General features: G+C 37.9%; 1 protein-coding gene across 3 annotated transcripts in view; it reads right to left on the bottom strand.

Moving 5' to 3' along the window:
• The window catches only part of RPRD2 (regulation of nuclear pre-mRNA domain containing 2), a 65,382-nt gene that overhangs the window by 19,702 nt on the left and 32,186 nt on the right, over window positions 1–13,494 (bottom strand). For 2 of the 3 annotated variants that reach the window (XM_033092494.1, XM_033092493.1), the window contains exons 2-4: window positions 13,347–13,476; window positions 2,493–2,593; window positions 242–294 (exon numbers count right to left, since the gene is read on the bottom strand). In XM_033092494.1, the coding sequence (XP_032948385.1) occupies window positions 242–294; window positions 2,493–2,593; window positions 13,347–13,476 (284 nt within the window). Of the gene's footprint in view, window positions 1–241; window positions 295–1,566; window positions 1,645–2,492; window positions 2,594–13,346; window positions 13,477–13,494 lie in introns of all 3 variants that reach the window. The other variant, XM_033092492.1, reaches the window with a different exon arrangement.

Below are 13,494 nucleotides of genomic sequence, written 5' to 3'. Positions count from 1 at the left end.
CTCCCAGTTGGGGGGTTCAGTACAGAAAGCCCGTAATAGGTGTTCTCTAAGAAGGTTACGTCTTCCATTAGGGGAACCGATGAAACTCCGAGTAATCTGATCCCAATCTGGATTCCTCTAGAACTTAAAATATAACTGATGTACAACTGAGTAAAAAGAAATCTTACTGGACTACACAGACAACGGTAACACAAAAAGGGGGTAAAATGCTTTGGCATGTCAAACATATACTGTAACTTACTCGAAATTCAGCAACTATCTTAGACTTGAGAGCAGCTTTTGGATTCGTGGATGCTGTTGGAATGAAACAAAAGGTCATCAATACAGATAGAAAAAGTTGACTAATATTCAGGAACATTTTAGCTTTTCTAGTTAAGGGTGTACTTTGAACATACGCCCAACATGCATATTTAAATCACAGCATAATTCCTAAAATAAACAGAATATCAAATTTGAGCACTGCCAAGTACGGTCAATATAAAAATATATTGTTTAGATAGGACTGACCTACTTACCTCCAACAGACCCTTTAAGTCATAAAGTCCTAGAATTACTGATTGGGAGACACATGAAGTACCGTTTGTCCTAGTCTGACTGCGTGTAAAAGGATCTCAATACCTCAAATTAAGAGTGTCCAGGAGCAGGACATCCAATTAATCCTGAGCACTGGCTGAAGAAAATCACTCACAGACCTCAACTCTATTCCTACGTTATTTAGCTTGGGATTTCTTTTCCTGCTGACTCAGTTCTCAGCAAAACAGGCAAGACAAGCTCTAAGTACATTATCACTGTGGTTGAACTGCGGCTGAAATGGCGGCTCCTGGTTCCTAGGCATGCAACTTAGAACCAAAATGATGTCAGAGGATTCCCTTAATCCTGATGAGTGCCATGCGCTTGCCGGAGCAAAACCATCCCAAGTGTCTTGTTTCACCTCCCACTTCTCACTGTCCTTTACCTTGTTCCCTCCACACCTTCAGGTCTTTCTCAATATTCCTCAGTGTAGCCCACAGCCGTCTATCGCATGCAGTATTCCACTCCCTTGTTCCCATGCTGGGTAAACATGATAGACATAGCAGGAGCTCCTGTTAGAGAACGAGCTTCTGGCCAGGATTTGAGGCCCATGTCTAATCTGGCAGAGTGTATCCCCCAATCTGAAGAATGTCATGGCTCCCATAGAAATGCTTCTGAATGCCTAGGCTCCTCTTGAGCTCTGCTGTTTAACGCCAGCTGCCTCTAATTCAGACATCTTTGAACCCGAGAGGCAGCCTGGCCACTACCAAGTATCATGTTCTTCTTTCAATCCCCCAACTACTCTTGAATCTTCACTCATTTAAACCCTTTTCCTGCATGTCCTTTGCTTAAAAGTAGTTTTGTTTTGTTTGTTTGTTTGTTTTTAAAGAAGTGACTCCGTGACGGCTTGTTTAGGGTAAGTCACTGGGGGCCTCCCAGGCCTGGAAAACACAGGCTTGCCCATGGTTTATGGAGGTACGATGTCAAACGGTCTACATTTTCTTCTGCTCCCAAAAGAGGAGTTAATTTTATATTAGTTGAGATTTTGTTCCTTACTTTGTGATTTCTTCCACTGCTTATTCGGTTGTTTGTTCAGATTTTCTTTCAGCTGCTTCTGAGTTTTGAAAGTGGTACCTGGAAAACATTTCAGTTTTTGCAATCTGGCATTATGGGAAGCTGTCTGTCTGTCCACTTCAGTGCCAAAATTGTAGCATGAAAAAAGGCAATCCGAGACTGTGTGTCGTTTCTTTCTTCCCTTTACTGCCACTTTTATTAAAAAACTAAAAATACCTACCAGATCTCTAAGAAGCCGTCAAATAAACATGATTTCTATAGTAAATGAAATTACAGATTTTGAGAAGTATAGGGCAGGAAACTTAAAAATACCAGTTAACAAAGTCAATGAAGAATTTAACAGCTTCTTAGAAGATGCTATTTTTAAAACAAATATCTAATCAAATAATGGTCATGATATCAGATATTACCAGCTTCTAGTCAATGACTTAATTCCATGCATCTAATACACAGGAACTAAACAACTTTTTAAAAAACAGGTACCCAACTTACCGTAAATCTAAACCAAAATAGAGACTGAAGAATGTCAATATATGCTTAATATCAAATAGTGAAAACTGAAACCCTTTCCAAAAATTCTCCAACAGTAAGAGAACAGGGTAGTAATTATTAAACACACCAAAAAAATGAACAGTTTAAACACTCAAAAGGAGGGAAATAACCAGATGGCCATCATCACTTAATATGCTTGACTTTCTTTAGTCAAAAACAAAATCCAACCCTCCCCAAATCAATTCTATTTCAATTTAATTCACATTTTTATAAGTATTTAATTTTAAACAAATAAGACCAGATCCAAAATTTTATTTTTCATTATTAAGCAACAGGACCAGATCTATAAAAATACATATAATTTTAAAGACTGAACAATGACTCCAATTTTCTTTTAGGAGAGAAAAGACACTTACTCAAAGCTTCTCTTAATGCCGTAATCATTTCTTCTGGGTATACATTTCTATCTTCCCAGATTTTAAAGATCCGTTCTATAGACTTAGAGACAGATGGATCCCTGAGGAGAAAGACAAAGTGAGATACATATATAAAAACGTTCACTTATATCTCAAACTAGAAATCTGAAAATAAAGTTGTCAACAAATTATTTTCCAAATGTCTTTTGATGCTTATTTAAAACAATGCTTTCTACAGTGTTGAAGACTAAAACCTGAAGTACTCTTACTTAATACTTTTTATCAATAGCATAGATGAGGACGACACACTCAACTTTTTGATGGATAAGAAGTTGAGAGGGCTATCCAGTGTACTCACTGACACAACTGGTATCCCAAAAGATAGACTGAATCTAGTAAGATGAAATCTAACAATGAAGAACCTGGTCCAAAAAAACCAACTGCACTAGTACAGAGTAAGATAAGGCTTAACAATGTGAATAGTTTGTTTTTTCTTAAAGGTTTGGTTGAAAATATGAATCAATCACATACTATAACATGTTTTCCAAAAAGCTATCACTTAATATTATAACAATACATATCCAGAAGGGTGGAGGTAAGGAGCATCACTTTATCCTGCTTCATAGGTGGGCTTCTGTGTCAGGTTGGCCATCTTACTTCAGCAGGAAAATTGTTAAAATAAAAACGCTTGACAAAAAAAACCTATCAGAAGCAAAAATTAAAATCCTATCTTATAGGAACTGTAGAAGAAATATAAAAACAATGCAGGGAGGTTACTAACTATTGTTAAGAGGAATGAAACTGGTGTTGCATGATCCCAAGAGGCAAAATAAGGACCAAAGGCATGAAGTTAGTTGTAGGGAAAGAAATTTCATTAATTTTCTTGTTGCCTGGTATTCCAATACACCACAATTCAGAATCCATTTTACTATAGAAAAAGATCTGGGGCGTTTACACATTTTTATTACCACGAATAACAGTGCTACAAAAATTCTCTTCCACAGACTTCCCAGAGGAGACTAGGGAGGGGTGGAAGTGCAAGGTCATAGGGTGTTCATAAATAAACTGTTTTGTAAAAGGAGGTTGTTTTATACCAATCAACCCTCAAACCAACAATGTATGAAAGTTCCCATCGTGCCACAACCTTGCTAACGTAGTTGGTATTGGTGGACTTCACAATTTTATGTCCTACCTGGTAGGTGTGTGCCAGTTATTAATTTATTGCCTCTCCGCTCTAAATGACCCTTCTTAGTGACACTGGAGCCAGACTGCAAACTCTATTTCCCCTTAGCTCATTGTGAGACTCTGCCAACAGAGGGCCCTGGAATGACAATGAGAGGGTGGAAGAAGCGGTAGGGATTCTTTTGGACCAGAGCGCGTTCAGGCTGTATTCAGGCATCCTGGCAGCGTGTCTTTAGCACAGAGGGAGTGGGGGGAGGATTGCTCTAGCAGTTGAGTGATGCATGTGCTCCACCTTGTTTCTTGGCCACTATAGTGGCAGGTGGCATATTCTTGTCTCAATCCACTTTTTCCTCAGTTCTGAATCTCAGCTGGGAGGAGAGGGGGGCTCCTTTCTCACTTTTTCCCTTGGGTCCAGAAGAGGAAGTGAGTACCTGCTTTCTGCAAATACTGTATCATCTATCACACCTTAGAGTTCTTTTATTCTTTCTAGTAGTTAGTTACCTTTTCTCTACTTAACGATTCTTTTTTTTTTAAATAAATTTTATTGGGGAATATTGGGGAATGGTGTGTTTTTCCAGGGCCCATCAGCTCCAAGTCGTTGTCCTTCAATCTAGTTGTGGAGGGCGCAGCTCCCCGGCCCATGTGTGAACTGAACCGGCAACCCTGTTGTTCAGAGCTCTAACCAACTGAGCTAACTGGCCACCCCTACTTAATTCTTTAAGTTACATTTTCCTCGTTTAAATTACTGGTGTGTGGTTTCTCTCTCCTGCTTGAACTTATATGTAATGCTATATCTCGGCAATTCTAAGGTTGTATGACACATGATATCACAACAGACTGAATGCAGAAGCATCAAAGAGAATTTAGCTGTCTGCTATTAAGCCATGTATTAGAGATCTTTAAGAACGCAAACCACCACCACTCTCCTCACTAAACTTTAAAAAATATTTTATTATTCACATTTATTGTTTTAAAAGTAATATTAATAAATATTTAAGCAATTTAATTTCTAATATAAGTGCCAGGTAAACTTCCATTTTTTTGTCTTTTTCTTCTTATTTCGTCATTCTTTATAATCCCATTGTTGACTGCACTGCAAATGTTTTCTCCCACTCTGTGGCTTGTTTTTTCATTCCTTATGGTGTCTTTTGATAAATGGAAGTTCTTCATTTTAATGCAGCTGAACTTATCAATCTTATGAGGTCAAGTCATGAGATATTCTCCTACATTGTCTTCAAAAAGATTTATAGTTCTTTCATGTTTAGGTAATTAATTCCAAACTAAGTGGAATTAATTTTTGTGTATGGTGCGAATGGGATCTAATTTCTTTTTTTCTATATAAACAGCCAATTGTGCCAGCAATATTTATGAAAAAGCTATTTTCACTACGTGTAGTTTTATATACAAATCAAATATTCATATACATTGGTTGGTTTTTAGACTTTGTATTATGTTCCACTAGTTTCTCTGGCTATCTCTGGGCCAATACCAAACTGCTTTATTTATCATAGCTTTATGGTTATGTCTTGAAATCTGGTAAAGCCAGTCTTCCCACTTTGTCATTTTTCCAGAGTTTCTCGGCTTTCTCTCTCTCTCTCTCTCTCTCTCAGTGGAGTGGTGGTGGTGGGAATTCTCTACAGCTCTGTATAAAACTCAGAGTCAATTTGTAAAATGGGGGGGAACCCCTCCTAAGATTTTAATTAAGACTGCATTGGATTCATAAAATCAATTTGGGAAGAAATGACATTGTTAAATATTCAGTCTTCCCTATCCACAAATATTTATTTAGGTTTTCTACAATGTTTCTCAATTATGTTTTATAATTTTCCCTATAGAGATCTTAGCACATCTTTTAAGATTTCTAGTTGATCCTCAGTAATCGCACATTCTATATTTGCAAATGCAATTGCTAAATTCACTTGCTAAAATTTATTTGTAACCCCAACAGAAATGCTTGTTTTGCAGTCAGTCATTCTTGGACGTGTAGCGAAAATTTTGAGTTGGCTGATGTGTATGTTCCATATGAGGCTCAAACAAGGTGATCCCTGCCATCTTGTTTCAGCTATTAAACGGGAAACAAGTGTCTTTTTCATAGTTTATTTAGTGCCAGATTTCCTTGCATTTTTGTGCTTTTGTTGATGATTTGGCTGTTTAAAATGGCCTCCAAGCTTAGTGCTGAAGTTCTGTCTAGTGTTATTAAGCACATGTATTAAACTTTGTTCAGGCATTATAGTGTTGTTAGCTGTGAGTCAGTGTTATGAATCAACAATACATTAATATATATGAAATAAGGTATTTTTATATGCAAACACACATAAAGGAAGGTTATGTAGCGATCAGCTGATGAAAGTGTAACCAGGGCCTTGTTGGCACCTGTATTTCCCCCAGGAACAATGATTCAGTGTTTGCTAATTCAGAGTTCATGACAGCTTTGTGGAACATAATTACTGTGAATAACAAGAATCAATTGTGTTTCTTTTCTTTTTTTTCCAGTATAAAGAATTAAAATGTTTTTCATTTTCTTACTTTGTTTCTGGCACATAGTTAAAATAATTAATTTTACTACAGTAAGTCCAGCAATCTTGCTAAACTCTCTCAATTAATGGTAATGATTTATCTGTAGATTTTTTTTCATTTTCCATGCGTACAATTGTATCATCTGCAATTAATGACAATTTTGATTTTTTTCTCTTTTCAATCCTTTCATTTATACCTTCTCTCTCTTGTGCGCGCGTTCTCTTTTTTTTTCTTCCCTTACTGCTCTAGGTAGGAACTCCATTACAAAGTTAAAGAGGAATGCTGCTATTGGGCACCATCCTGGTTTTGTTCCTCTTAGGTAACATGTTTGTTATAGGTTTTTATTTGGGGGAGATGTGTTTCTTAGACGAAGAAGTTCTTTTCTATTTCGGGTTCGTTTTATAATAAATGAATTTTTCATTCACTTTTTCTGCACCTTTTGAGATCATCATTCAATTTTTCTGTTCTCATTTGTGAGCACAGTGAATTATATGAATTTATTTTCCAATATTAAACCATGCTTCCATTCCTGGGACAAACCCCACACGGTTATGATGTATTATATTCTTTATGTTCTGCTTGTCTCAGGTTGTTTCTTACATGTGTGTTCATGAATAAGATCGGTCTATAATTTTCTCATACACTCCTGGGCCAGTTTTGGTGTCAAGGTTATGCTAGTCTCATTTAGATAAGGTGAGAAGCATTGTCTCTCCTTTTTTTCTCTGAACAAGTGTGTACAGACTGGAATTATTTCTTCCTTCCATATTTGATGAACTTGCTGGTGAAGGATCTAGGTCAGAGATGTTCTTTTTCTTTTTTTCCTCGTGGAAGTTTTTAATGGCTCTCAAAATTCTGTGACAGATTTTTGGTTGTTTCCATTAAAAAGTGTAATTTTGAAAACTAATAAAACTGCCACACAAAAAATCAGATGGTCCATAAAACATCCTCCTTTCCTTCTGGTTTTTCGATGCACTGTTGTCCTTTTAGCTTTAATTATTATATATTTTATATGGTTTTAATTTAATAAACTTTATGTTTTAGAGGCACTGACCGTTCTTTTACTATTAAACTTAAACGGCCAATTGAGACAAACAGTTCTGAGATAGCTTTTCCAACCACTGATTAAGTGTGGGGTGGCCGGTATTCACTTAGCCTTCTGAGCTTCCTGGGCAGACGTGGTGACTTTGCCAGCTCCAGCAGCCTTTCTGTCCATTGCTTTGATGACACTCACGGAAACGGTCTGTCCCATATTCACGAGAGGAAAACAACAAAAAAGTCTCAGAGGAGAACAGTCAAAGAAGCTCTCCACCTATATGGGCTTGCCAGAAACAAAATTAGTAATTTCAAGCGTTTGGGGCCATCTTCCTGCTTCTTACGAGAATGGTGATCAATCTTCTCCTTCAGCTCTGCGAACTTATGGGCAATGTGAGCTGTGTGGCTACCTAGCACAGGTGCATAGCCAGCACTGATTTGGTCTGGATGGTTCAGGATAATCACCTGAGCCACGATAAATGTCTTCAACTGACACATCCTTGACACGGAAGCCCACAGTGTCCCCAGGAAGAACTCCACTCTGAGCTTTATGGTGCATTTCCACAGACAGGACTTGAGCTGTAACTCTGATCAGAATATAGGCGACCATGTTGGATTTGAGAATACCAGCCTACTCAGCCCACAGGGACACCACCAATTTCATAGACATCCTGGAGTGACAGACACGAGGGCTTGTCAGTTGGACAAGCTGGTGACAGAATGCAACCCAGAGCTCCAAGCAGCATGGTTCCACTGGCATTGCCGTCTTCACAGGTGACTTTCTATCCCTTGAATCAAGGCATGTTAGCACTTGGCTCTCGTATGTTGTCACCATTCCAACCAGAAATTGGCACAAATGCTACTAGGTCAGGGCTGTCGCCAATTTTCTCAACGTAAGTGCTGACTTCCTTACCGACTTCCTTGAATCCCTTCTGGCTGAAGGGTGGCTCCATCGAATCCATTTTATTAACACCAACCAGTAGTTGTTTCACACCCAGTATATAAGCCAGAAGGGGATGCCCATGGGTCTGCCCGTGCTTGGAGACCTGCTTCAAACTCACCAACACCACCGGCAACAATCAGGACAGCGCAGTTGGCACGAAATGCGCAAGCTGGATTATGATTCACATTTTACAGTTTTTTTTTCAGTGAAAAAACTGAAGCCCAGAAAAATAACTAGTCTAACAAGTAGTAGATCCAGGATTCAAACCTAGGCAACCTGATTCCAAAGACTGCATTCTTAACTTCTAAGCTCTACTGCTTCCCAAGAAAGAAGAGATATTATTCCAGGAAGAAAAATTCCCAAGCACTTACATTAAAACATATGAGTATTTGGCTAGAGCAATGGTTCATTATTGGGACATGGGAGAGCTGGTGACGGGATGGGAAGGAAGGTTGATTTGATGGCAGAGGGCCGTAAGGACCTTTCCAAGGAGCCTGGATGATGGCACTTGCACGGGGAAAAAAAACTCCGGGAAGGCTACCGACATGATCTCATTCTTATTTTTTTAAACGTTCAATTACCTATCGTAAAGTAGTTTTATATCATTTATTTTCAGTATCCTCACCTGGAAAATGAAGATAATAATCTTTACCCTAATTATATATCGTTAGTCTGAGAATCAAAGAAAATAACAAAGATGGAAAGGAATTTGTTAAATCATAACGTGATATAAAAATGTATGTTAAAGAATGATCAGAGCAGTGATGTGGCAACATTAGTTTGTTAATAGAAGTAACCATCACCATCCTCATCATCATAGCAGCAGCTAACATTTATTATTATATGCCAGTTACTGTTCTAAGCTCTTTACATGTATTATTAACTCATCTAGTTCCCAAACTCTGTAAGGTAGGGACTATTATTGGCTCCAGTATACAGATAAGAAAACTGACGCTAATTTAAATTGCCTAAAGTTATAGAGGTGGGAGGTGGCAGAAGAGGATTCAAACCCATGTACCTTGGTTCCAGGGCCTATGCTCTTAAACCAGGGGTGTCCAAACTGTGGCCCGCGGGCCAACTGCGGCCCATGATCCATTGTTAATTGGCCCGCAGCAAATTCCAAAAATATATTTAGTTTACTTAAATAAACCAGGTAAGGCAATACGTACTTCACCTCGAGTGAGTGGCCCGGCTGTTTGTGTATTTTACCGCATAGGGCCCTTGGTGAAAAACACTGAAAAAAGTTTGGACACCCCTGTCTTAAACCATTAGTTCTCTGGACACCAATGTGTATGTAGCCTAAAGTGAATGAAAAGGAGATCAGAAACTGAGAAACTAGTTAGAAGACTGTTCTAATAATACAAATGTATCAAATAGAGATAATACAAATAGAGATTAAAAGGCAGAGAGAAAAGGAGGAAGAAACAAGAATCAGCCCCTAGTAAGAGACTAGAAATGAAGGGATAAGAATTTAAAATGACTAAGGGGCCATTACAAAGATAAAAAGCTTTAAGTTAGGTTTAGGACTATGTGGTAGAACAGAAATAATAGAGGACTAAGAGTCAAAAAAAACCCTCAGTTCCAGTCTCAGCTCTTTTACTAAGTTGTCATTTTACTCGGGGCAATTTCTTAACTGTTCAGTGCTTCAGTGTTCTCATTTTGTAAAAAGGAATAATAAAATCCAGTCTGCTCACCTACAAAGTTGGTTACTGTGAGTTTCAAATACCATTGTATAACAATTTCAATTTATAACATTTTCACATAAATTATAGGAGTGGGGCTTTATACAAATATAAGGCGCATTATTGTTTTAGACAACAGAGATATAGATATAACAGTTATTACTATGCGAGTAACAGTTAAAACCGTGAGTAGATAAGCCTCCGAGAGAAAGTGTGTAAAGACAGTGAAAGGCAGGTCTGACAGTTTAGTTAAAAAAGTAAGAAAACTGCCAAAATTCAAACTCCAAATAGTTTCAAGACTTTCTTCACTAACCAACAACTAGCTGTGAGGACATCCAAAACCATTCTTATGTTGGCTTTATTTCAGAGTACCAAGCTCATCATTTACGCAAAATCTGTCATGACATCTTTTTCCAACAAAGGTTATACATACAATTCTCTATACCATCAGAGTCAAAACACACACACACACACACACATACACACACACACGCACTAAGCTCTGATGATAACAAGCATAAATTCACTTTTCGGTTCAATTAAAGATGAGAATTTTAAAGCAAAAATGACTGTCTTCTATGGAAGCCTGGGATAGCAACAGGCCTTAGGAAACTTCCACCAACATCAAAGATATCTACTCGCACACAATCCTGACATAATACAAGCAAACCTTCATTTATTATAGGGATTTTTCTACAACCGTGTGTGTGTGTGTGTGTGTGTGTGTGTGTGTGTGTAAAACTTATAGAAATGGAAGACTAGTTCATAGTTTTCCAGGTGGTAACTCGACTTGGACATTCACAGACACTCTCCTTGTGCTTCAAACTGAAGTTTCAACTATTCTGTTCTCACAATGATGTATACATTCAGATGAACTGGCATTTTTGTCCCTCAGCTAGGATGTCTAGGACTCAAATGGCAAATAAATCTCATCAGGTTGCTTTAGCTTCATTTATGACCCTCCCTTTCACATGTATTTTCATGACAATAGTAACTAGCATGTCTAAAACAAAATCTCCAGGTTCTCAGCCTATGGAATTTCAAACCAGCGAAGGAAGGATAAGCTACAATTTAATAAAAAGGAACTGGAAAAATTAGATAATTATTTGGAAAGCAAAAGTTCCCCAACCCATCTGGAAGATGGCTCATCTCTCTTATGATGAGTGAGTCCACCCCGTAGCAACTTTCAATCAAGTGAAGTCAAGTAACTCCTTAAAGGGATTAAAGGAATAAAATAACGCTTTCATGCAGAGGTCTCTCATAGGTTGCCCATGGCTCAAATGTAGTAGTTATCAGGTGCGTTTTGTTTGGCTACCAATATACCTTTTTAAAATGTGACTGAGCTTCACACATTTAAAAATTGGGAGACTGCATATAAAAATCCAGATTTTGACCTTTTAAAATGAGGAAAGTCTTTGGAAAGTCTGGCAGCAAGTGTTAACACTGGATCCATATTTCTTTATGAGGAACTGCTGCCCCTTTAGATGTATTTTTCCTCTCATTCAACCCACTTCACTCATCTGTGTTACCTGCCTGGGACTTACATTTTTAAACTGGGTACTGCTACCACGTACAGAAAAGCTACTTCTTTTCTATGTTGAACTTGAATCTGGCTAATTGACGGAACTTGCTTATGAGTTGATTCTAGGTAGGCCAGGGGTGGCAAACTACCAACGCTGGGCCATTATCTGGCCTGCATCCTGTTTCTGTAAATACAGTTTTATTGGAGCACAGCCACACCCACTCGTTTATGTGTGGTCTATGGCTGCTTTCATGCTACAATGGCAGAGTGGTGGTGACAGAGATCCTATGGCCTGCAAAGCCGAAAATACTTACTATCTGGACCTTCACAGAAAAAGGCTGCCTACCTCTGGTGTAGGCAATCATGCTGTCCTCAAACAATGACAATTCTGTCTCTTCTAAATGCGTTCTTTATTTAGAAATGAATGGCATCGCCAACACAATGGTGAATAATAATGAGGATAGAAGGCAGCCGTCTCGGAATGTTTTAATTCACATGTTTTTTATTTTTTATTTACTAGAGGTTTCTGAAGATACCCTTCATTAAGAACCTTTTCAAAGCTTCAAATTTTAATTTAAAGGACTGTACTTTATTCTGAGATTAGTCCTTCCCACCTTTTCCTGTGAAATAGTAATAGTAACACAAAGTAATTATTTTTAAAGTATCTTTAGATGGTAAAATAGAAGCTGACAACCCTATATTAATTGGTGAACTAGGTCATGAAATCTAAATCTAGGAAATCCTAGTTTAAGTTTTAAAAAGACTACAGTGATATATACAGCAGAAACTCTAAGTGGAGATCATCCAGCATTCTGCTTTTCTTACTCAAAATTACTGGGTTTCTTTATGTAAAGAGGCAGCATGGATTAGTGGTTAAGCGGCAAACAGCATGGGCTTTGGGGTCTCCCGGGTTTGGGTGGGAATTCTGCAGGCCCCACCCCCCATGGCCTGGCCCTGCCACCCAGGGAGCTGTGAGAGCTTAGGCAAGCGACTTAATCTAAGCCACTGTTTCCTCCTCCTTAAAATGGGGACAATAGTAGTAACCACTTTCTAAGCTGTTCTAGGATTAAATGACTTAAAGCACACATATACAATATTGTATAATATCTGGTCAATTTCAAGCATCCAATAAACATTAGGTGCTATTATTATTATTTTATGTACTTCTGACATATGTATAAATCTTTATTACTTAGTACATTCAAGTAGGACCATATTTTAATCTTTTGTAATACCAAAGTAGACATCTCAAGTTAACGATCCAAAGGAACAGGATCAGTCAGTTCTGACAGGGTTGATACTGACAAATGGATCAATAATATATAATATTCATATATATTTATACGTTATACGTTATATATAATTTGAGGAAATATTTAGCTATTTTGATTGCTCCATATAACTGTTTATCCTCCAATTGTGTGTGTCTCTCTTGACCAAACAAACAACTTACAAATATGAATGAAACACAAGAAAAACAACACAGGACAAAAATAAGATCGGAAATAAGTATTCCAGCACTTCAGGAAATACTGGATACAATTTTGCTAAGAATGGAGTAAATCAATGTGGAGTTGGGAATACATATTTCCATTTCCCTTTAATTACACAGATTTCATGGAGGGGGCAAGATTTCAGACTCTGAAAGAAGTATGAAAATGTGTGAAAAAGACAAAACCACAAAAACAAAAGCAGCAGCCTGAAAGAAGTATAGCCAGCGAGCACCACCAGGAGATATATATGGTCAAGTCAGGAGAGAGGAGGCAGACAGTAAATAAAAGACAAGCTTCCAAAAAGGGAACAAAGGAAAAATGTGTGTATTAGCTGGAAAGTTGCAATGAACAATTTGGGCAAAATATCCTTGGATCTCCAAGCATGTGCAACTATTACAGTTCTTATGAATAATGGGTCAAAAGGAAAACTAAAATTCTAAATTTTCTAAGCTTAGATCCCAAGAGCAGTAGGAATTTACTTACTTCACCAGAGCAGCTGCTTCAGGAAGTACATCAGCAAATGATTCACGGAATATGATTGCGTTTTTCCTTTTACAGTTCTGTATGACATCATTGGCAAGGTAAAAGAGATTCAAACGGTGGGGATAGGCAGCTAGACATGACAAAAGAC

This window comes from Rhinolophus ferrumequinum, chromosome 22 (assembly GCF_004115265.2).
Source record: "Rhinolophus ferrumequinum isolate MPI-CBG mRhiFer1 chromosome 22, mRhiFer1_v1.p, whole genome shotgun sequence".
NCBI lineage: Eukaryota > Metazoa > Chordata > Mammalia > Chiroptera > Rhinolophidae > Rhinolophus > Rhinolophus ferrumequinum.
Note: the sequence above shows the minus strand (reverse complement) of the source record. Positions and strands in the feature narration are given on the sequence as shown.